The sequence below is a fragment of the Cyprinodon tularosa genome, unplaced genomic scaffold (genome assembly GCF_016077235.1).
Source record: "Cyprinodon tularosa strain WSP-4 unplaced genomic scaffold, ASM1607723v1 ctg22, whole genome shotgun sequence".
Taxonomy (NCBI): domain Eukaryota; kingdom Metazoa; phylum Chordata; class Actinopteri; order Cyprinodontiformes; family Cyprinodontidae; genus Cyprinodon; species Cyprinodon tularosa.
The window spans coordinates 378,395-401,647 of record NW_024038821.1 but is presented as its reverse complement, the minus strand read 5'-3'; the positions used below and the strand labels follow the sequence as shown (position 1 = coordinate 401,647).

Here is a 23,253-nt window from a genome sequence, read left to right as displayed (position 1 = left end):
TGTGGCTCCATACTTTGAGAGCTGAGCGTCACTCACTGACAAATTACCCCTTTAAATGCTGTGACTTAATAATGCCAAATGAATCTATCAGTCATTGTGGAGTGGCCCTGTCAGCCTGCCTTTGACTCATAAAAAAAAAAAAAAAAACGTCGGTAGAGGTTCATCTAATTGAATGCAGGCTTACCCTGAAGAGGCTTTTCCACAGTCTTGTGTTTGCTTGCGAGGCATCTGAATCTGCTTTATGATCAACAGCTACCGCAAGTGGAGTCAAGTTGGTACAGCCGTCCCAGAGCTTGAAGCCCAGAGGGGCCAACACAAAGCCAAGGAAGTTAGGCTTGGCCAGAGTTTTATGTGATCAACAAAAGAGTCCTTAAGATGGCTGACTGCCTCAAAGCCACCCTTTGTTATAAAATGTAAAACACACATGCAGAGACTGATGCATACTCGGGAATATGTCCTCCCTACTCTCCAGCCTACATCTTTTTCGCATACAAATTCATACACTCACTTTACACTGAGGACAGCAGATGAGCGAAAGCTGATGTTGGATCAGTGTCTGGTACAGGAAGCTGATTTGGCGCTGTGATTGGTTTGGCTTGCCTCTAGGGAGAAAGGGTCAGAAAAAGTTAATGAGGGGCTCATTTACTGATTCCGTCGGTTTTTCTCTGCTATTAGCAGTGCTCTGCTGCAGCCGTCACTTTCACTATTTGTGTGGGTTGGGACACGACCTGCCTCTCGCTATACTAATGTGTAGCGTGTTTGCATTTGTGAGTGGAGTCCTCATTTGTGCGTGTGAGGGAACATTTGCGTGGATGTGTTTTTTGCGTGTGTACATGCACGGCTGTGTGCATGTGTGGGGCGAGTGGCGGGCTGCCTGCCTCTGTTTAGTTTGGCTAAGCTTCACACGGCCGCTTGGCAGCGGTGAGCTGGACAGCTTAACAGCTTGGACTGGTAGAAGAGAACCTAGGGAGGGGAGGGACAGAGAAGGAGTGGAGGGGTGAGAAGAGGGGTGGAGGGACTTTAAGGGGCCTGATAGGCTTGGGCGCACACACTGCAGCACACACACAGAGAGGCTATTTTCATCGCCCCCCGGGACAGAGCTGTATTATCTCAGCAACTAAAGGATCAATAACTATGTAGTACTGAAAAAGGTTTGATGATCTCCTTGAAGTCTGCTTTTTCTAATCTATCCTCTTTTTACTCACTTTGCATCTTGTCATATCTTACACTGGTGCGCCATATGCTGCTAAAGGAAGCGTGGCAGCTAATAGAGTGGCAGTCAATGGTGGCTGCTTAATGACGGCTAAAGACAAATTTCATCAACTTCCCAAACAAGGAAGAAAGTAGCAGGGGGGAAACATAGAGCAGAAAAAGTTAAACCAGACAGTACTGAAACAAAGTGAAAGAAGTTCTTCTTTAAAAATTTAAGTAGAAATTTGGATCTAATTTATCTGGGTTGATATTAATTAATAGTTCAGAGGATGAATTAACAGTTAAACTGTTTAAAATGAAGTGACTTGACCCCAGAAAAGTTAAACTCTAATATTTAGTTCATTTTGGTAATCAGGATGTCCTCCCACATTAAAAACACATGAAAATTTGAGTATGATGTTATGATGACGGGTAAAAATATGTCTTTAAAACTTTCCCTGCTGAAAATCACAGTAAAATATGTCAGGGTTAAGATATTCTGCAGGCAAACAAATTTGACTTAAACATTAATGCTATTCCTAAACTAGCTTTATTAACATTTTATTTTATTCAGATTTGTAAAGCCATTTTTACTAAAAGGAAAACTGGGAAGTCTTTGCTTGCCTATGCGACGGATTGGCTCTGTTTAATGTATATCTTTGTGTAGCTCATTAACTTAAAGACATAGATAAATATTTTACCCCATATTTTTAAAATGCATTCCCCTAATTAAATGTGTAAGATAATTATTGGGATCGTTTTCATTAAGGGGTTAATCTAATCATGTTAAACGGGAAGAAAAAAAAAAGAAGTCAATAATGACGGAGGCATAAAACTACTGAAACTTTTTTTCTACTATATTCAACTAGTTTCATTGATAAAGATCATCTCTGGGTGAAATTGCTAACCTTTATTCTGAGCACAGTCCCTATAACTGGATAAAGCTGGTTGTCTTTGTATGATATCCTGAATGAAATGTTTACCAAACTGGTAAACATATTAACAGAAACACTACTTTATCTCACAGTATAAATAAGATTTATAAACCTTTGACTGAACCAATATTGTACTGCCAATATTTGCTGAAATTCTTTAAGCCAATATTTAATGTTCATCAAAATTCATGTTAATGGTTGTGAGAGAGAAAGCTGAATGCTGAGAGAGCGGCTGATGTTCAGAGCTCTGGCCAGTACAAGCCCTCATTAAAGGATCACTGTGGGTCATGTCATGCTTCAGTGTGTGGTAATTAAAGCCGCCAGCCCGACATGCAGGCGTAGACCTTTACCCCACTGACCGCCCAGGTCAACTGCCAGTTAGAACAGTTGCATCCTCCTCCTCTCAACACAGCCACTGAAGCTGGACCTAATCGCCCAATTTACTCCACCACACTGTGCGCGTACCGACACACACAGCTCCATATGTGTGTGCGTATGGGAATGAGGCTGATATGAGAGGTTAAATGAAATGGAGTCGCAGCAGGATTCAGTAATACGCTACACTGCATTTTGCTGCTTTTTGTCAGTTCGCCAGCAATTTGTAAACGCTTTGCTGTAATGGAATTCACCTAAAAAGGGACTATCTGTTATTTCTCTGCCCAGGTGTTCATGCTGGCAGGCTTTCCCATGAAAACAGGGAGGAAGTGCACAATACAGACCTGAGACCAGCTCAGGAGGGCAGCTCTTTGTCCTGCACAAGGAAACAAGGGCTAAGGGCCAGGAGGCCTGGAGGAAGTTATTAAAGCACTGGCACATGCATGGAAGCTGAGGTGGGCCAGTAATAATTCCCTCCATCTCTCCTGCGTTGTTGTTTTTTTTTTTTCGTTCTTTTTTAGTAAACCACTAGCCCAATTAACCAAGTCTACAGGGACTGAGATCTGAGCTTTACATCAGATTTTATTCTTTCCAGATTGCCTTTTATAGCCATTATTTTGCCTTAAAAAGTACAAACAAAACGCCAGTGTATAAAGGGGAGCCATGGTATTGACTGTTTGCATATGGCTAGAAGAGCAAAGGTGGCGTGAGTCTGGTGGAGCTGACGTCCAAACCCACCGTATGGTGTGGCCATGTGGGTTTGTGCCTAACTAAGAAGTTCACATATGCTACTCTGGAAAGCTGACGTGCTATTTCTGATTTGTACGGTAAAGCCTGAGGTCCTTCCATTTAAACTCTGTGGTCTTTATCAAATGTTGTATGCCAGAGGGACATTCAGGGGAAACCACAGAAGAAGACTGTTCTACAGGGTCAGTACTCTACAAAAAGTAACCTGGTCAGACACTACACCACAATAATTTTTTTCCTTTGACTTAGCTAGACACTAAAAATATTTTGCTTTGTGGAAGTATTTACCCCCAGTGCATCCCAACACCAGGAAAAGGTTATGCAAAATTGGGGATGGATTTTAAATGTTTTTCTTTAAAAAAAATGCAGAATGCATTTCTTTACTCTGGCTCCTCAAAAAGAAATCCACTTCCAACTATGGCCTCAAGGAGTAATCATTTTTCTAAAAAAAGTTCACTTGTGTATCTTTTTAAGTTAAAAATTATAAATGTAGCAGTTGCTCATTAGCAAACATTACCAATCAAACAACATAAATAAAAACATGGAACAGAGGAAAAATTCAGGGATTCATTCGGAGAATCACAGAAGCTGCTTATATCAACCTTCATACATCACTTCCAAGAAGTAACATGGTAGAGGCAGCATCATGCTGTGGTGTGTGATTTATGTTTTTTATAAGCCGGGACAGAGAGGAACTTAATAAAGAGGTTCAGACTAAGGCTGAGGTCTCAGCAGGAAAATGACCTTAGGCAAGCAGACATAGCGACAAGAGAAGAGTTTAGATCAGCAGAAAGTTTTTAGAATGTGTTAGAATGGTCCAGTCAAACCCAGAGTTTCATCCACTTGATAATTAGTGACAGGAATTAAAAAGAGATTTTTAAATATGCTCTCTATTCAATCTAAGCAATTATTTCATAAATGTGAAAATCTGGTAGATAGAAACAAATCAGCTGCACAAACTGTTATATTGGGGGGAGGTGTGAAAACCAACCACCTTTTTATATTAAACTTTGTTTAAAATACCAAAAATAAAACTTTATAAACCAAGTAAAGTTTGAGGCTGCTACATGACAAAACATGAGAACTTCATGTCTTATATGACTGCAGTGTAGATCTTGATTTTTAAAAAAGCAGCACCTGAATGCGGCTTTATATGTTGTGGACTCTAGAGCTTACAGGGTGAGTTATCTGACACCCAGCAGGGCAGGCTGTGCCGAACAATGTTGCATTAATGTAGACACAAGACCGAGCAGTGCAGGTGCTGGCTGTTAAGGAGGAGATGACGAGGATGTGCTACAGAAAGTGTCAAAAACGCGAGCGAGCGCCGCAGCATTCCAGAGGTTCAGGTGCGCTTCGCCGCTCCAGCATTCCATCAAGGGCGACAGCACGCCAGGGCGACACATTTGCATAGAGAACAAAGCCGCCCGCAGGCTAGGCCACTGGGACGTAAACCTGCCCCTGCAACCCCTCCTCTGTTTTCTGTGCATGCACACAAACACACATGCAACACACACGCTCTCTTTGTTCACACATTCAAGCCCCTGTACAATCCCTGGGAGTACGTGCATGTGCACCTGTCAGGGCTTTAGCTGACACCTCCGCTGCTGGCGAAGCAGCTCCTCATTAGCATGGCTGTGATCTAGGGGTCCCCAGGGGTCCCAGCCTCCTCACCTCACCCCTGCCCCCCCTTTGCACCTCTGCTCCATTACTCGTCAGCTCTCCCATCCATCCAACTCCTCCTCCTTCCGTGCTTCTCTCGCCTCAGCTTTGACGGCTTGTTTGTCAGGAAGGAGACTAATCAGGGGCCACAGGGCCACGCAGATCATCTGTGTGGGTGCATTTGTGGTTGTGTGTGTGTGTGTGAGTGTAATGATGATAATGTCACAGCAAACAGCACCTAACTATGATGCAAATGTAGTAAAAGAAAGGTGATGATAGAGAAAAGGAAAAAGAAAGAAAGAAGAGAGAGAGACCATGGAGGGTGGCAGTTGCAGGCGGGGGGTAAGGCTCTCACACAGTGTGACTGGCTCCATGCTAACTCGTAGCAGCTTTGGCCTGTTAACCATATACATCTGTGTGCATCTGCAGCCAATATGACCAGCTGAAATGCCTGACAGCTTGAGAGTAGATTTAAAGCAACAGTACTCCTTAAAAAGTCCACAGGCCCGGAAAAAAAAGCCCCACAAACTATTGAGTCAGTTTCTTCTTTGTCTCAACTTTTCTATTCTATCCCTTCTCATTTTCCCCTTCGTACACACACTGCACCTGTCCAAGGTATATGGGTACTCCACCCTGACCCTCATTCCTGCTGGGACGTGGGTCAGACAAACAATAAAAAGGAATCAAATTTCCTTAACAGCTTGGTCGTAGACATGTACACACAAACAGGCAACAACAACAAAAAAAATGGGCAAAAGGGTCCAGCTGCCAAACAATGCAAAGAAGAGGAGCTTCTCCTGTGGTGCAACTCAGGGAGAAAGTTGCTGCCATTAGGCAATGAGGGAGCAGGAGACATGCTGTGCAAAATGACTGGCAAGACTTCTCTGTCCGTGAGGAGCTACAAGTTTGGTGAGAGAGAAGCAGAGACAAAAACTGAGAGAATGAGAAGAAGAAAAGGAGCTTCGAGAGGCGCATTAGCTGAGCTCTCTGTGGCATTTCTCTAAGCCTGACTCATTGCCATCAGCTCTGGCAAAAATGCATCTGTGTGTGTTGGGGTTGGGCGTAGAACTGGGGGTATGTTTGGGGGGTCTGCTGTCTATCATGACAGGCTGACAAATGGACAACACTCAGCCGTGCTTGTGGTTGAAAGAAGATATAAAAGAAAAGAGTGAGATGGAGGAGAGGATTAAAGACGTTAAGACCTGGCTGTGGAAAAGACATGTCAAAAAGCAGGGAAAAGTTAAAGCAGAAAGTTTAAAAACATAATTAAATAAATAAATAACACAGCCTGCACTATAATCGCAGTTCAGCAAAATTACATTAATTTTATCCCTATTATTTTGTTTATTTTTTGCCATATCAGAACAGCTGAGAAAACTGGCTATGTGGTATTTATAGAAATCAATAAAAATAGTTGTGTCATCCTAAGCGTCATTTAAGTGTAAAGCATGGCAACTGAATGAAGAAAAATTTTATTATTCTTTTAAATGTAAAATTATTTCCACAGATGGTAAAAAGCTGTTAATATTTGTGAACACGAAATTGACTTTGGCTTGTGCCAAATCTCTAATGTCGTTCTATACGTTGCGTCTATCTTGCATATCTGTCTAATGCAGAAAAATTTGAATAATTAGATAACTTTATACACAATATCTATGAATGTGGTAACTATTTAGGCATCACCTCACAATGTGCGGTGCTGGTTTCCTGTTGCGAACGCACCCTAGAACGTGTCTTTTTCTCACACATTGCATTTTAGACAGTGGCTCTTTTGTGGTACAGTTTGTGGTGTTTGTGTATATGTGTTTGCATGCTATATGCCTATTCATTCACAGAGAGTGCCATGCAGTAATGGTTCCCAGCTGGGTTCTGCCCACTAAAGCTGAGTAGCCGGTCCTGCTTAACTGGGAGCCCACAGGAAGAAACAACCGAGGCCTTGAATGGTACGCACTCGAGCCCTCCCAGCTTACAGCACCCCATTAAAACTTTACTCTCTCCCCCCCTCACGAAAACCATAAAGTCCACTAGAGTCAGCGCAGGATAACGTGCATGATATAATCCCTGTTGTTTAACATGTTTTCTTCCCAGCATTGCTAAGAGGAGGTTTAGGAAGCTTCAAATATTAACTCCAAGTTTTCCATATCTAAATCAAATATAATATGAAATCAAATTGCCTTTTAGTTTGTTGGTAACAAATCCTACATAATAATTTAGCTTATGATTCACTTAGTGATTTTTTTTAATAATCTCTTTAAATCTGTAATTCGGTAATTGGTATTATTTATTGATTATTTGCTGCTGTTTTTTTTTTTCCATTTCTTTTTTCAACTTCATCTAACTTTAACTAGCTCCACCAGTGGTGGTAGGGCAGAATTTGTTTTAGCTAAGGTGTTAAACTTCACTAAATCAACAAGACATCTTAGTCACAGTTGTCAGGGAAACAGTTTGCATGCCACCTTGGTAATGTCAAATAAAAAGCGAGCTTTAAAGCAATTGGAATTGAATTAATCTTGTTGAATAAGTGCAATTACATATACTATACCAAATCTATTACTGGTTATTTAAAATGTCTTCTACCTGTCAAATCTAAAAAAAATCCTTAATGAAAATAGAACTGGAAGCACATTTTCCACAAGAGGTAAATGCATACTCATCAACACATATAATATAATATAATAAATAACATTTACCCACTTTTCCTGATTCTACATTAAAACAACACAACTGATTAAATTAAAAATACAGAGAAATACTTTTTTTCTAAAATGTATTTACTGCTGTGTATTTAAGGAATAATGTCAGGTGGGATTGGGAGCCCAGATCAAACTCTGCTTTGGATCCTATGCAATCTTGCATTGGCTCTGGGTTTATATTCATCCAAATGAAATTAATGCAAATTGTTAAACCAATTTCATTACTTTAAATTCTAACAGTCTGTTTCAACAGTGTATTAACGCCATGGTCTTTTCTCACTCTAGCTTGTCAGATTCTCCGGAGTGAGCACAAGGAGTATTGCATTAGACACTAATTTGCAAGTCATCTAATTAGTGTTAACTAAACTCCAGTTGCAAACTAGGAGATAAATCCTCTTTTCACTTTTTTTTTTCTTTTACCTATTGATAAGATAACCAATTAAGTTTCGCTGCTGAATTTCTCCAAAGAGAAATGCATGCTTAGATCTCAGCAAATGTGAGGAAAAAACTGTGTATATACATATATATATATATATATATATATATATATATATATATATATATATATATATATATATATATATATATATATATATATATATATATATATAAATGTATACACTATAGGGAAATGTTTTCCAAGCCTATTGTTATTATTATTAAAATCAAAAGCAATGGCTGTCAAAAATAATTATTAATCAAAGTCAGAATCACACGGTAAGTCAGGAGTCTGATCAGTGTCTTTCTAACAATATCACAGCCAAGAAAATAATTCTGAAAATTGTATTTGTGACAAACTCACAATATTGTGTAGAACTGCCAAGAGTAAAAAAACAAACAAAAAAAAACAGGATTTTCATAGAAATGAATTATCCAGATATCTACAACTAAACTAAATGTGTAACATGCACAAATAGAGAGAAGAAAATCTTGTTAGCTTTGTTATCAACTACATTATATCCCCATTTCGAACTTTGCTACGGATGAAAGCTTCTCCTAAATGCCTAGACATAAACATAAAAATATCACCCACTTTATCTATGTTGCAAAATCCTGCACAACTTGAATTCTGCATTAATCAAGAGAAAAAGTCAAATGAGTTAAGGCAATAATCTGAGACAGTGAGTCTCCTCGAGTTTTAATTTTCTTGCTCTTTTTACTGCTTATGTTTATGAGCTCTTGATACAATCTACTGAATACCAGCAGCCCAAAAATTATTCACGTTGCAACGGTCATGTCTCCAGGGGAATTCTGTTCCCTCTCCGGTGTGTGTCCTGAAACATACCCAGGTGTGTCAAACGGTCTACTGTCTGGTCTCCCACACATCACCTTGGATTGCTACACACAGACACATGCGTTCAAATGCAAGCATGAACATTGATTCTTCTCTCAACACATATTTATGAAGTGACACAATGTGGCTGAATTTGGCCACGGGCCCTCCCCTGTGGCCTCTCCCTCTGTCTCTCCCTCCTTTTACCCACTCTTTTATTTCTTTTTTTCCCCCTTCTTTTTCTTTCTTTCTGTCTGTTATCATGCTGATACATTTCCTGCTCCTGGCATGGCTCCTGCATAGCTTATGGTTAAAGCCAGCTTTCATCTATCCAGAGCCCTCCAGGACACACACATAAACACACTTGCGCACATATGCAGGCGCTGGTATGGGCCAGTGCTGCCCCAGCCAGACCACAGGCCCAGACAAGCTCCGCTGGCACCAATCACTCTGATAACATCTCGTGCTTTACTTCGTTTCTGGCTCGCTCTGGTCTGCTCTGGGAAACACCAGCATGAAACGGAGAGTTTGTTGGAAAAATATGAATTAGACCAGCATAGAACGAGTGTTCAGCCCCTTAACCTTCAGCACTTAACCTCCATCCCTCTGTTTTTGGAGTGCCATCTACGGACATGACAGTGCAGGCCCTCTGATATTCAAACCCAGAGCGGATGTATCTGTCATTTGCCTGCGGGTGCCACAACGATTTTGAAGAATGATTAAAAAAAAATCATCAGTAAAGGAAAGGTGAAACTTTTAATTTCTTGTATATCTCTAAGATTTCAGGGCAGAGAGAAAAATAAAAACAATGGACATGCTGAGCCTGATTTAAGGACTCCATGACAGACACACAAAAAATGTTAGCATTAAATTAAAATGAAAGGAATCCCTTTCTTCCAAGCCGAAACATCTGCTTTCTACTTATTTTTCCCCTTCATTCAATTTGTGCGTGATAGAGCTTGTATCAAAATCATGATTTTAGATCCTGTCCTAGTGATGTGCCTGGGTCAGAACAGGCACAAGATGAACAGGGGTGTGTTAAAGGTGAATGGGGCCCTGAGCAGAAACTGGTTTTGGAGACATAAATGACCCCCCCCCCCCCCCCCCCCCCCCCCCGCTGCCGATGAATAATACTGGAGAATTATAGTGCTCTTTGGGGCCCCCTACTGGTACGGGGGTCATTGTTCTTCTATGATAATATAATAATATGATAATAACTTCATATTACTCTTGTCTATCTAGAGCTCTATTTTGGTGTAATTACTCCAGACCAACAAGTGGATAAATGGGGTGAGATACTGTAAATTTGACATGAAAGGCTTCCAATATCTTTTTGTGGTGAAGCGTCTCGCTCAATTAAAATATGTTGTCTCCCCTCCTCTGACAATCCCACCCAAGTTAAAGCACTGAGTAGATAAAAGGGGGAAGATCAACAATGTTGTAAGCAGGATCCCTTCTTTCTCAAGATGACCTAAAAGCACCATGATATCTATTTGTTGGTTGTAAGATGGCAGCAAATATCTACTAATCATTATAGTGTTAGATAAACTACTGCACAAGTTTGTGAATGGTTAACAAAGTAGGTCAAGTCAGACATGCAGCTGAGCAGGTTCTCTTTTTAGGTTGTTAACTGGAAGGCATGCTTTCACTACATGGACTGTATGTTCTTTTTAAGAAAAAAAAAAACCACTGCATTACTCAGCACATTCACTAGACAGAGCAAGAAAGCAGCTTAAATACTGTAACTACAGTCCGGAGCCAAATACCTTGATTATAGCTATTTACACACCTAACATAAATCTGTTCAAAGATTCCCACTGACACAAGGCAACTGACAAACAGAGGCAGCAGGAGTGTCAGGTTCACGACAAAACTTCCCAAAGCTCCACGCAAAAAGTGAAGGCCTGCGTTTGCGCCAAAGAACCGTAATGTCATCATCTCTCGCCATGCGTAGCAGCGATGGTGTGCGGGTTTTCTCTTTTTCTTTTTTAATTCCTCTATAGTAAAAGGCTGTTAAGGAGCAAAGAGTCCGCACATCTGGAAGACACAGTCAGTCAGCACATGCTGAAAGTTAGCGGTGGCGCTCGCAGTCCAAATTAGTGGCGAGTTTTATTCCCCCGCTGTGGTAGGAAAATATCAAATCTGCTGCCATATGAGTGCCATAAAGCTGGCTGTGGAGTGTTTGATGCCTTCATGTGGGAGCCTTTAAGCTGAGAGTGGATGTGCATGTGTGTGTGCGTGTTTAGTGGGAGATGCAGGCCTTAATGGGAGATGAGAGCCATTGTATGCATTCTTGCACAGGCATATGTTTTCTGTTTGTGTGCCTCTTATCACCATGTGTATCGATGTGCATGCACACTCTTTGTCCCTGAATGCGCACGGAAATACACCTTTATAAATGCGTGTGTGTGCGTGTGCAGCTGTGCCACTTTAGCAGCCCACTTGCAGGCCCAGTTGACCCTACCGCTACAGAGCAGACAGACACAAGTGGAGTCAGACGGCCCCTGGGGTGGTCCTGTCTGAGAACGGGTATTATGGGCCAACAAGGCTAGGGGCCCATATGCAGGCAGGGACACGTATACTGTAATTTTACATGAACATACATACAGGTCCATGCACAGATGTGTGTAAAAGCAAGAAAACATGAAAGGAAAAATGTGGTAAAAAGGTTTAATGTTTTAATCAGTTTTCATCAGTTTAATCTGCAGATTTCACTCTTACTGCACATGTGCAAATTTTGGGAGATGGTCATTTCCCATTCGCTAAATTGTTGGGAAATTTCGGATTAAGATTGCAAACCACAAAAGTATTTTCTGTGCATCCTGTCACTACTTGTAAGTAGGTGTGCAGAAACGAGCTGTGTGGTGCTAAACCACCAATCAATTCTCTATAAAATAACTGAAACTGGATGATTAATCACATTTGCACTGTTTTTTTTCACTTGATTTCACTTAACAGCAAACTAAACCTGGGTTAGTGCAAGTTCCTTGGAAATCTGTTGATGAAAAAAAATGGAGAAGGTGTATGAAACCCCCCCCCCTAGAAAAAAGTGAAATAAGGGCAAAGTTACAAGAAGCAGAAGCCAGAAAAAACACAAGCATTAAAGAAAAATGAACCAAGACACACATGCCTGTGAGCGTCTCGAACTAAATTCCCTGGCAAGCATTCAGCTCACTCGTGTAAAAACACACAAACAACCACACCAAGTGCATACGCCATACACGTCTCCCACCATGTGACCCCTAATCACAACCCCAGAGCTTGGACATCAAATGAAGCAAGTTTGAAAAAAAAAATCATCAGGAGTAATTAACGCATTTTCATATGCAAATGTGATTAATGCAAAACTACAAAGTCATTATGCAAATCGACTTTTCCTTGAGCCTCTGTACAAATATTCACAGCTCAAATCAGGGATCAGTCTCGCCATCTTTCTTTTTTTATCTCCCCTTTCCTCTATCTCTCACTCTCTCAGAGTAGAGATAATACGTAAGTAGCATGTGAAGTTATTTCTGAACTCACGCCGTGTGTGTGTTTTCATGCGATGGGGCCGGGGCTGTGGCATTACGCCGCCTGCCTACTGATTACTGGCTGCTTGGCACTAGAGCGAGACGGGGAAGCCGGCGAACAGGGGAAGGTATGAATATGCAAAAGCCTGATTGCTTTTCATGATTAAAGCCTATTTAATATGGAAATGAGAGCAAGCCAGGTGATTAAAGGAGCATTGGGTGGTTGGGCAAAATAAAAAAAAATAAAAAAAATAGGAAGAAAAAAAGAAGGGAGGGATGAAGAAGAGGAGGGGAAAGGGACACCTTCAAGTCCGCACAAGTGAAGAGGCGTTCAAACCGGAATGTCGCTGAATGTCAGTGTCAGTTTTCAGATTTATTCGACATGAGTACATTTCAGTGCAGCAGTTGCTACATGTTTTGAGACATTTTGATGGGGTTGCACCACAGGTTTTATCCAGAAGCCACAGTGACTCACGAAGGTGAGAAAAAAAAAAGATCCCTCCTTGCCCATTAGCTGAAGATTAAAAAAGCTGATCTTATCACGTTTAAAACGCTGGTTTGCACATTTTCTCAACCGCAGAAATTTCCTACATGAGATTGGGACCGTTCTGAAGCGTCATTTATCTCTGTTTTTGTCCTTTGATGGTAAATCAGGTGTCACTTTAGTTCAGTTGAATAGCAGTATTGAAGAAGGTTTTTTTTACCCCCCCCCCCCCCACACACACACACACACACAAAAGTAAAGCCAACTGGTGCTGCAAAATGTGACATAACTCAGATTCACAGGTGGACAGAGAGCAAAACGGAGAGAGATGTTAGAGGATGTCTCTGTTGCTCACATCTCATGAAATATTCACTATGTGGTGAAAGACACAGACACGGAAGGAGGGAAGGGTTTTCATGAAGTGACTTCGCCCCCATGACTTAAAGTGCTCTGAGGTGGCAGCGGGGGGGCGTCCTGAGAGGAGTTCAAAGGAGGGTCAGGGTCGTCTCAGTATGGCAACGCTTCCCAGGCGACAACCTTTCGCCTGTGATGACACTCGTCATTCTTCACATGCACGCATCCAATCCAAACAACCCCAATAAATCCAACAAAAAAACAGAATGGTTTTATATCTATATATATATATATATATATATATATATATATATATATATATATATATATATATATATATATATATATATATATATATATATATTCCACCAACATACACACACATGTTGTGCATGCATCAGCAGAAGAATCTCAGCATGGGAATAAATTAAAAAAGAGGGTAGAGGAGGGCCATTTTTCATCTACTGTGTGTATCATAAAATGAGGCATGCACACGTGTGTGTTATCGTGTTTGTACGAGTGCGCTTGCACCTTTTGGGGTTGAATCTGCTGGCCTTGCAGCATGTTTGCAGTTTAGGCGAGCGGGTTGACAGACAAAGAGGCCAGACAGGATGTTATAAAACACAACCAGGTGAAGAGGAGAGGGGTTAAGCATATGCTTTGCATGCTACATAAGCATTTTGTGCATTATTAGCGTGCAAAATTTGAGTACTTTAGTGAACCTCCCTACTTTCTTCACATGCTCTGCAGGCTGTGTTTGGTGGTGTGCACTGAAGCTCACATGCGGTTAAATGATGATATTTCCTTACAGAGTGTGTGTGTGTGTGTGTGTGTGTGTGTGAGAGATTTGCTAGCGAGTGTGAGTGCTTCTAACACTTTGGACTTGATTAGTCCTAATAATGTAATCTAATTTGCTTGAAACTTGAGACAGAGTTGAGTGGCAATCTAATGTGTTGAACAAAGCTTCCCTCCTCACTTTCATTTGGGCCTTGGAGTGCTTTCATGTCCTGTTCTCTTAGTGATAAGTCTCTCCGTCTGAGTGACTAACTGGCTGCAGCTCTAACAGGCTGACTCAGTCTCTACTCTGCCTCTTTTTTCTCCTGACCGTCCTGCAAAGACAAAACCCACAGTAAAATGATTGATTGGCAATTTATTTTTCTCTTTGTTTGTTCCCACAGCCTTGGGAAGCTCTTCAATTTTCCTAAATCTATTTCCAAAAAAACAACACAATTAACAAAAGACAGATTGTTATTGAGGGATGGTCAGATATTTTTATTATCTACTGAGAGAAATATGGAGAGATTCTTTATGTGCTTCACTTTTATTCTCGCAAATCGACAGCGACATCCAAACCTTTGCTGTCACAAATTGTCTCTGATCTCCCTTTACAGTGACAGATGATGGCCACACACAGCTGCTGGCCACACACAGACGCCGTGCATATGTACCAACAGTTGCACAGACAACAAAAGAGGTCTTTACTGAGTTTGGCTCAAAAATAAACAATTTGTTCAGATTCGAAATGGCCATGCCTTTTTTTGCACAGCGTTTTAGTTCATACCTAAAGAGCCAGCTTGGTGATAACAGAAACTAAACAGGTTCTATCTAACTTCCTTATTCATTTCTAGTTGTTCTGGTAACATTTCAAGATGCACAAGCCCCAGGGAACCTCTCTGTGAAAGCTTAGAAACATGTATGGAAACAAACAAACAAATCCTGCAGCACCACTGAGAAACAACAAAACAACAGCTACGCATTCATCTGCAAAAAATGCCATTTATAAAAATGCATTACTTAGTCATCCAAATGGACGCGTTTTTGCACATAGTATAAAACTGATTACTGACGGCACGAGTTTAAAACTATCAAGGTTTCATAAAGGTTTCTAAAGTCTTTCACATTGTTACGATCGTTTGTAGTAGAGAAACAGCTGGATCGACGACAACAGAAATTAATAATTCTTGTTTATGCTGGTCAGTAGTCCAAAAGAAGACTATTATACCTTTATGTCACAAGAGAAACTAAATAAGTGATAAGTTGTCGATCAGCTTGCATACAAAGAAAATAAAAACTGAAAAACTTTAGAAACAATTTTTCTTTGCATACAAGGAAAACATATTTTGCGATGTACCGCTGGTTATCTTGCTAAGGAAAAAAAAGAAACTACATGTTTTGACTGACCTAGAAGAAAGACAAACTGGGCATTGTTAGTCAGACGGCCAAACAAGACTCTTTCACTTCCATTCTAAACATTTCTGGAATGGAAAACCTGTAAAGTCCTGGTGTTGAAGCTAAAGTCAGAGCTACCCATTGCTCCTCTAAAAGAACACTATCAAACAACACATGATAAACTATGACTGATAAATTTAGGAACAGGCAAGTTATCCTATGCTTTATTATTCACCTTGCTTCTTTTTAGGTGAATAAAAGAACTAAGGTGAAAAACACGATGTCTAAAAACATTTTTCTCTGAAAACAGCCTTCAAATTCTGACTTCTATGATACACTTAAAGCTGTTAATGTGTGAAGAATCTGTAGCTTTGTTTCCCACGGTTACCACTGACGATGGACCACTCGTACACAAAAATCATAAACAAGAAAAACAAAATAAAGTCAAGGGCCCTAAATTTGTTTGCTGGCCATGTTCTTTTATAATTTATTTTGCATCAAGATAAGAAATAAACAGTAAAGATAACACTACTATAGCTGTAATAGTCATCATATCATTTCAGCTTCAGTAGGAGTAATAGAAGCTATATTTGATACATTAAACCTATTATATCATGTCAGTTAGATACTTTTCTTTCAATGTTTGTGTAAATATATTGATAATGTTGTATTTAACTTAAGGTTTTTCTAAAATAAGACTCGCTGACCCATGCCTAGTAGCATGCTAATTCAATACACTAACATCACAGATGTCTCAGTCAGAAGTGACAAAGTGTGAAGTTGAGAATACATAATTAACATAAGTACTTATGGAACAAAACCCTAAATGTTCCCCTGTTAACCACTTAGATCTGACCATCATACAATAGTGTAACACAGCAGTGGCCGCTTTCCCTGTCAGAAGTTTAATCGTGCATGAAATTCTGTCTGGAAACATCTTAGTCTGCTGAAGCCGGCGAAATCCTGGATAGCCTCCCTAGCTTTTGGGTGTGATGGTGACTGTCTCCTCTGATAACTGCATTGGTTTCCTTACAGCTCCGGCAGCCTTACCATTCCTCCACACCCCCCCTTTTCTCCTAGCCCTCCAGCCGTTTTCTCTTTTCCCCATTCACAGCCAGATGAACGGCCTCGCAGCTTTATTAAGCCACTTTTCCACACTCCCACACACGCACACAGACACATTTTAATCTTTAACCTCTTCATATGCTGTAGGATTTCTTTTCAAATACTCAGATAACTGATTTACACTCCAAAATAAAAATAAAAAAAATAAAAAAGATAAACCCTATTGAGGGAGTCTTGGAAAGGATTTTGCCTTAAAGACGTGTATATATTGGTATTGGGGGGCGGTTCCGGTGAACAGGGTCAAAATGAGTGTATACACACACATTTTTTTACACTCCTGGTAAAGATTGTTATAGATACATACAACCAAAGCTTACTGGCTGAGGATTTTAGCAGAGAGTGGCAACCAGAGGTGACGAACAATAATTAATGCTATCTACATGCCAACACACTGTTGGCATGAGTGATACTCGCAACAAAAGAACATTTCCTTACCTAACATCACAAATGTAAACATAAGGAGGTTTCTTAACTCCACTGAGAGTTTAACTGGAAACATTGGCTTTGATCAGAAACAAATATACTAATGAATAGGAAACACTTTAGGTTTGGGGTGAAACAAGCAGGGAATATGTAGAAAAGAAACTCATGGTCACTTTAAAAGGTGGAGGATCTGTGGTTCTTTGGAACTAATTTCTCTTTTAACAACCCTGAGAATCTTATTATATGGCATAACTTTTTAAAATTTGGAGATATTTGAAAGAAAAATCTTAAAGCATCGGAAAACAAAGAGAGGATCATGTCTGTGGTTTTTCAGGTCGGTAAAAGTCCAAAACAAATCTCCAAATCAACACAGGAATGGTCAAAACTTAAACAAAAATAGCTTTCTTCCAAATGCATGTCAGCCCAGAGATTTAGATTAAATTAAAACATAATAATCTGTAGGCTGAGAAGAGAATATGAATAATCCAGGACTAAGTGATCTGTAGAGATTAATGAAAGAGGAATAGTTAAAGACCCCTAGCCTCCCGGATCACTTAAACATTTTGAAAAGAAAGAAAACTATTTTTTAAAGTTAAGCCACCAGGGGCATAAAAAAGCTGAGTCACTTTTAGTTCATAATTTCTAAACATTTAACGATAATCTTGATGTTTAGTATAAAGATGTATTTTTTTTTTTCTAATCAGGGGTGACAATATGCTTATCTACATTTATATTTACTCATTACCAGCATGCACACCCAAGTAATTTGCTGTAGAAGGAGCTGTATGGGTGTTATTTCTCTGACATGAAGTAGACACAGGTCTGCAGCTCTGAGTCACTCTAATAAAATCATCTAAGGCTACATTAATTCCATCTGAAGGCCACCGTCAAAATAACAAACAGCTCTCTTTAAAGGAAGCTGTCTTTTTTGGGAAGGTGAGGGATGTGTCTGCGTGTTTAAGACTTGTTATATCTACCTCCTTTTTCCTGTTTGGGGCAGATCCCCTTAGCTGGAGTCAGCCTCCTCTGCTCATCTTCCTCTCCCCCTGGGGTCACCTGGATGCCCACCTCCACTGGAATCGAACCCCTGCCAAGATCCAGTGACCGGGCCCTTGGAGGGATGGGGATGCCCATGATCCCACCAGCTTCCCCGGGCTTGGAGAAGGTACCAGGTCTGCCGCCGGGGCCTCTGCATAGCCGGCGCTTGTGCTCGATGAAAATAAGGATGTCACCGAGGGGGAAATTGGTCTGGCACTGACCGCAGGTCAAGAGATCGTGCTCTCCGGGCCCCATCCTCAAAGGACTCGGGGTGGATGGCTCCGGAGAGGGAGATTGCGCTCCTGAGTCATGGTTGACATCCGCTGCAAGACAAAGATGCAGAAAACCCCTCAGTCAGTGAGAAAAACTTTCTCAAAAAAATAAAAAACTCAACACAGATACGTCCTGAAACCAATACAAGATAAGAAACATGCCTCTGTACCACACAGGGTGGTCGTTACTTTTAAAAACTGTGTCACGTTTGGGGTTTGAAACAGAGTCGCTGTTAAAACTCCTTTACCTAGATAAACACCTGCACCACTTATCTCTGAGAGAAATCTGCGTAGGTGGGACCAAACACTTTACTCTACATGTTGGTGTGCGTCTGCAAATGTATTTGCTCCGCGTGTGTTTGTGCGGCCAGGAAACGATTCATCTCATGGTGCAGGCTGGGTTTCCGGTGAGGGCCCTTAGCTGCACTGAGCTGTCACAGCGAGATGGTTGCCTTCACCAGGTGGGAGCCTTGAGTTTTACTCAACAAAGTATAGCGTAACCAAGGCCACATCCACCAGCCTCAGCGTGTGTGTCTGAGAGGGAAACATGAGGAGGGGAAAGCAGCTTGCGTGTGTGCATGAATGGATCAGGACTCAGGTGAGTTTAAACAGTATTCTCAACAGACAGAAAATCCATAAAGCCAAAGCTGGGGTCCTGTTAGGAGAGTAAATCTCATTCTTCACAGATCTGACACGGTCATTAATAACTATTACACATCCCTCTCCCCCACATGGCACAGTCCCTCGGCTTTACACAAATCCCTCATGGACAACTTCCACATTTTTTTAACCCTACCCTGATGTACCAGCATGAAAATATTGTATGTCCAGAGCCCAAAGGAAACCAGAAGCTCCAGAGACTGTGAGGGATGTCTGAGGGAGCGAGCGGGCGGGTGGGCGCTCAGGGAGAGGTGGTGGTGCCTGTGGGAGGGAGAACAGCCCATCTCCTTCTCCTTTGTTTCTGCTTTCTCCCTTCCTTTACATCACACCCCAGTGATCATAATGATTAGACAAAGAGCCCTTTTACAGAATTTCTATTTAATTTTTACTATTAATTATGGCTTTCTTTCTTTATCTTGAACTTTTTTTATAATTATGGTTTACGGTCTATTCCCCCTTTAAGTAATTTCCTCAAATTTCCTGTACAGAAATTTCCATTTCATACCTGAAGCAAAGCATTTAATACTAAGTACCTGAAATGTTGCATATTACCCTATTTGATGAAACAATTAAATTCAAGTGAATTGTTTAATACTAGAAAAAAAAATTATATTTAACACTAACTATTGTTTATTGAAGTTAAATAACTAGATTTAAAGCACATTTAAAGGAAAATAAATTTGACTTGACAGTTGTCTGATTAGGTCTGAAACATCCCTCTGCCAGGTATGAAATGACACATGGGTGGTACCAAACGGCCTGAGGCAGACAGGCATGAAGTGTTGCACCAAAAAACAAAACAAAACCAAAAAAAAAAAACTAATTTGAAAACTTGATTGTCAGATTCTGATATACAGGTAGGATGTGGTTAGTTTATGGATAAAGGGTGATGATCTGCACATACAAAATGCAGGTATACATATTCAGGCCCTTCCTACTTCCACTTTGTACCCTGAAACAAAGCAATTCCCATGACCTGCTATATGATAACCAAAGCCATGGGTTTATTTTACATAATAATAATTTTTTTATGAATTGTTGGACATGCTGAAATGTTTTGTTTGGTTTGATTTTATGTTAATTTATAAAAATGTATTACAACATATTTCATATATTTTGTCTGTAATTGGGTCAGAGTTTATGATCATGAAATCCAATATTTTAAATACACAGAACTAGTTTTATTTTTACATAAAAGTAAAATAATAATAATAATGATTATCATTAACCATTATTATTATTAATTGTGTTTTGTATGCATGATGTGTGGCAGGTCAAAGGGTCCTGTATTAGAAAAAGTTCAGGGCAAAACGACCAGCACTGCATAAAAACATACAATAGGTATAAAAGATAAAGGAAATAAAGAGATAAAGTAATATAATTAAAAAATGAAAAATACTTTTTCCTAATCCTCTCAGTTATCTAATGTTTATGTTTAAAGAATGGGATATTTAAAATGATTTTAATTTTAATGACTTAAAGTATTTACGTTATAACCAAAGTAAATAAGTAATGAATAACTTAATAAGGTGAGTAGGTAATGGTGGGCTTTCATTTATAAAATGGATGCAGGAAGGGATGAAATAACAACATGAGGTTTAATAATTAGGGTACAAATTGGCAAAGAGTTGACCTGTAGTTTTCATTCAAGTAAAGAATCTTTTAAGATTATTTTCTGTATCAATTTAATTATACCTTTTGACCATGAGCTTTTGGTTTGATGATCCCTGCTTGTTCAAAATAAATAACCGAATGACCGTCAGCTAATATATAATATTTATTGGAGCCAGATAATTTCTGACACTAAGTGTTAATAAAATATTATTATGAAAAATCACTGGTTAAATTAGGTACAAATTGCCGTTAAATATGTATAAACATGTCAAGGCAAATGGATTTCTGACCCTAGAAATAAAACACATGAAATGATGAGGGTTTGAAATGGTGAAAGGACAAAATGATTAACATTTTTTTGCTAATTGATTTGACTGTAGCTGTGTTCATGGCTCCTGTCGCCATCCTTGCTCTCTTTCAGTTGTTTTGGTTTGTCCGCATTGTTCCTTCAATCGGATTCACCGTTTCAGGCCATTCAGTCTATAAACCCAAGCAAATCGGATCTCACACTACCAGGCAACTAGATCTATCCTCTGATAAGCTAAATATACGTAAACATAAAAAAAGAAAAGAGGGTAAATAATCAGTGTCTCCCTTCAGGATTGACTGCATACTGTTGTGCAATTATCAGGACACTCATCATAAATATACTTATCAGCCATTTCAAACTGTTTATCTAAACTTTCAAATCATTAATGTTAATCTATATTCTTTCTTACCCCACTTTACATCTATTTTTGTTCAATAGAATTACTCCTTATCCTCCTGGCCCAATCACCCGTCACCTACATAGACGCACACACCTGTACAGGCACATTTTAGTCATTTCCACTCAGCCCACTGATGAACCTCTGCCAAATATCTTTCTCTTGATGGCGATGGCTTCCTGGACGACTGCCAAATAATTTCCATCTCATAATCTTTGCAGGCAAATGAGGCACACAAACACATATTTACCTACAGTTCAAAGCTTGTGACCGTAATTCAGATGAAGCTACGCTCAGGCTATCTAAACATGTATGAAGAATCTTACACTGAGGCTGCCCAGGGCATAAACAAAAACACGCCCAAGCTTAGGACCCCCACAGCAGCAGGGGGCAACAAAGAGTCTCTGAATTCTAACATATCATATCTGCGCACATTTTTTTTTTCTATTGTTTATTGTTGAGAAACGCCAAAATTCATTCTGTTGGTTTTAAGGGGTAAATGTTTTGAAGTATTTTTCTTTTATTATCATTATCAAACGTCAAACTTAAAATATTTAAAAGTGTCGCCAACCATTCTATGTGTGAACACACTATGTAACATTTTCCCAATTCAGTGTCACTGATCTAGTTTTATGCTTTCTAAAGCGTGTTTCACATTTCATGCACAGAGTGACTGCAAATAAATCAAAATAAGTAGCTAAAAATGTTCCATATGTGTGAACAAGCAAATTCTTCCCATTTCTATTGAGTTTTTATCAAAACGATATAGACAATGATTACTGCAGCAAATGAGGGGAACCCAAATCCCTGTATATTTTTTTTTTACAGCTTCCACCTTTTAAACCTTTATTCCTGCTTATTAAATAAGTATTACATAATAACTTACAAGATAATCAACTAATCAGTTGAAAGAATTCATCAGTTGCTTCTAAGATATGACTTGCATGAAGATAGCATGCAAACAGCTGATCACCATGGGGTTATTTAGATGTTTTCCCTAGTGGGCTCACAAACTGGATTCTGCTCAGCGCACTAGTATACAGTACCTTGGGCCGGCCCTGACAAACAAAACAGGTGGCATGAGAAAAACTAGACAACCAATGAGTCGATGAGATGACAGACACTTGAGGACTGACACCCGCGTCGTGTCTTGACTGAGAGACAAACAGAACAAGCCCTGTTTTCTAACTTATGGTTGAGTAACAGGGCCTGAGGGCAGAAGGCAGTAAATGACAAGAAGCTGGCACCGAATCTATGGTGCTGGAATGAAAGTCGGACACCTTCTCATAACCGTAACTGTTTGCTCATCTTACCTGAAGCTCACATGTGAGGAGGAAAGAGAAATATGCAAAACAAAAAAAGGGAATGCGTATAGGGGGGTAAGAATCTGGAAAACTATTGAAATGAAAACACATATAGAGAAACAAAACAGACTAATGTGGTGTATCAGGGTGACAGACAGTGTCTAATTCCTCTGCATGTGAGAGGAACATGCTTGATAGGTAAAGGAGCATAGCTGACGCTCTGTCAAACATGCCATCGCAAGGGAAGGCATTATGATAGCAATGAAAGCCAGCTGTCTAACACAATACCACACTTTGTTTTTCTAGCTCGCTCTGTTTCTTTTTTTTCCCCTTCTTCTTCACGCACAGAGCTGGATCTTCAACCTGGTGACAGTCCTGCTACTCTGCCTTATCAAGTGTAGGTTAAGTCAGGCAGCCTTAGAGCACCCCCTATCAGCTTGATGAGGGGAGAGTCAGTCAGTCACTCACTCCACTACTGCTGCTCCTGCTGCTGCTGCTGCACAATGTGTACCAGATGGGAAACACTGCTAAAGACAATGGGCCTCTTTCAACAAAATTTCCATTTAATAAAAAGGAAAAATAATGGCATAGTTTTTCCAAAGGCAATGAACTAGTTTATTTGCATTTTTTCTAAATGTAAAATATAAAAACTTAACTTCCGTCTAAACGGTTATAGAAATCAGGCCGAAACAGTTTTAAGACCATAGAAGAAAAACAAAAT

The 23,253-nt window shown here is 39.9% G+C and overlaps 1 protein-coding gene across 1 annotated transcript in view; it reads right to left on the bottom strand.

Annotated features, from left to right (window-relative positions):
• The window catches only part of bcl11bb (BAF chromatin remodeling complex subunit BCL11B b), a 33,810-nt gene that overhangs the window by 5,908 nt on the left and 4,649 nt on the right, over window positions 1-23,253 (bottom strand). Inside the window, exon 3 of the mRNA XM_038286131.1 lies at window positions 17,915-18,298. Coding sequence (XP_038142059.1) covers window positions 17,915-18,298 — 384 coding nt within the window. The remainder of the gene's footprint in view (window positions 1-17,914; window positions 18,299-23,253) is intronic.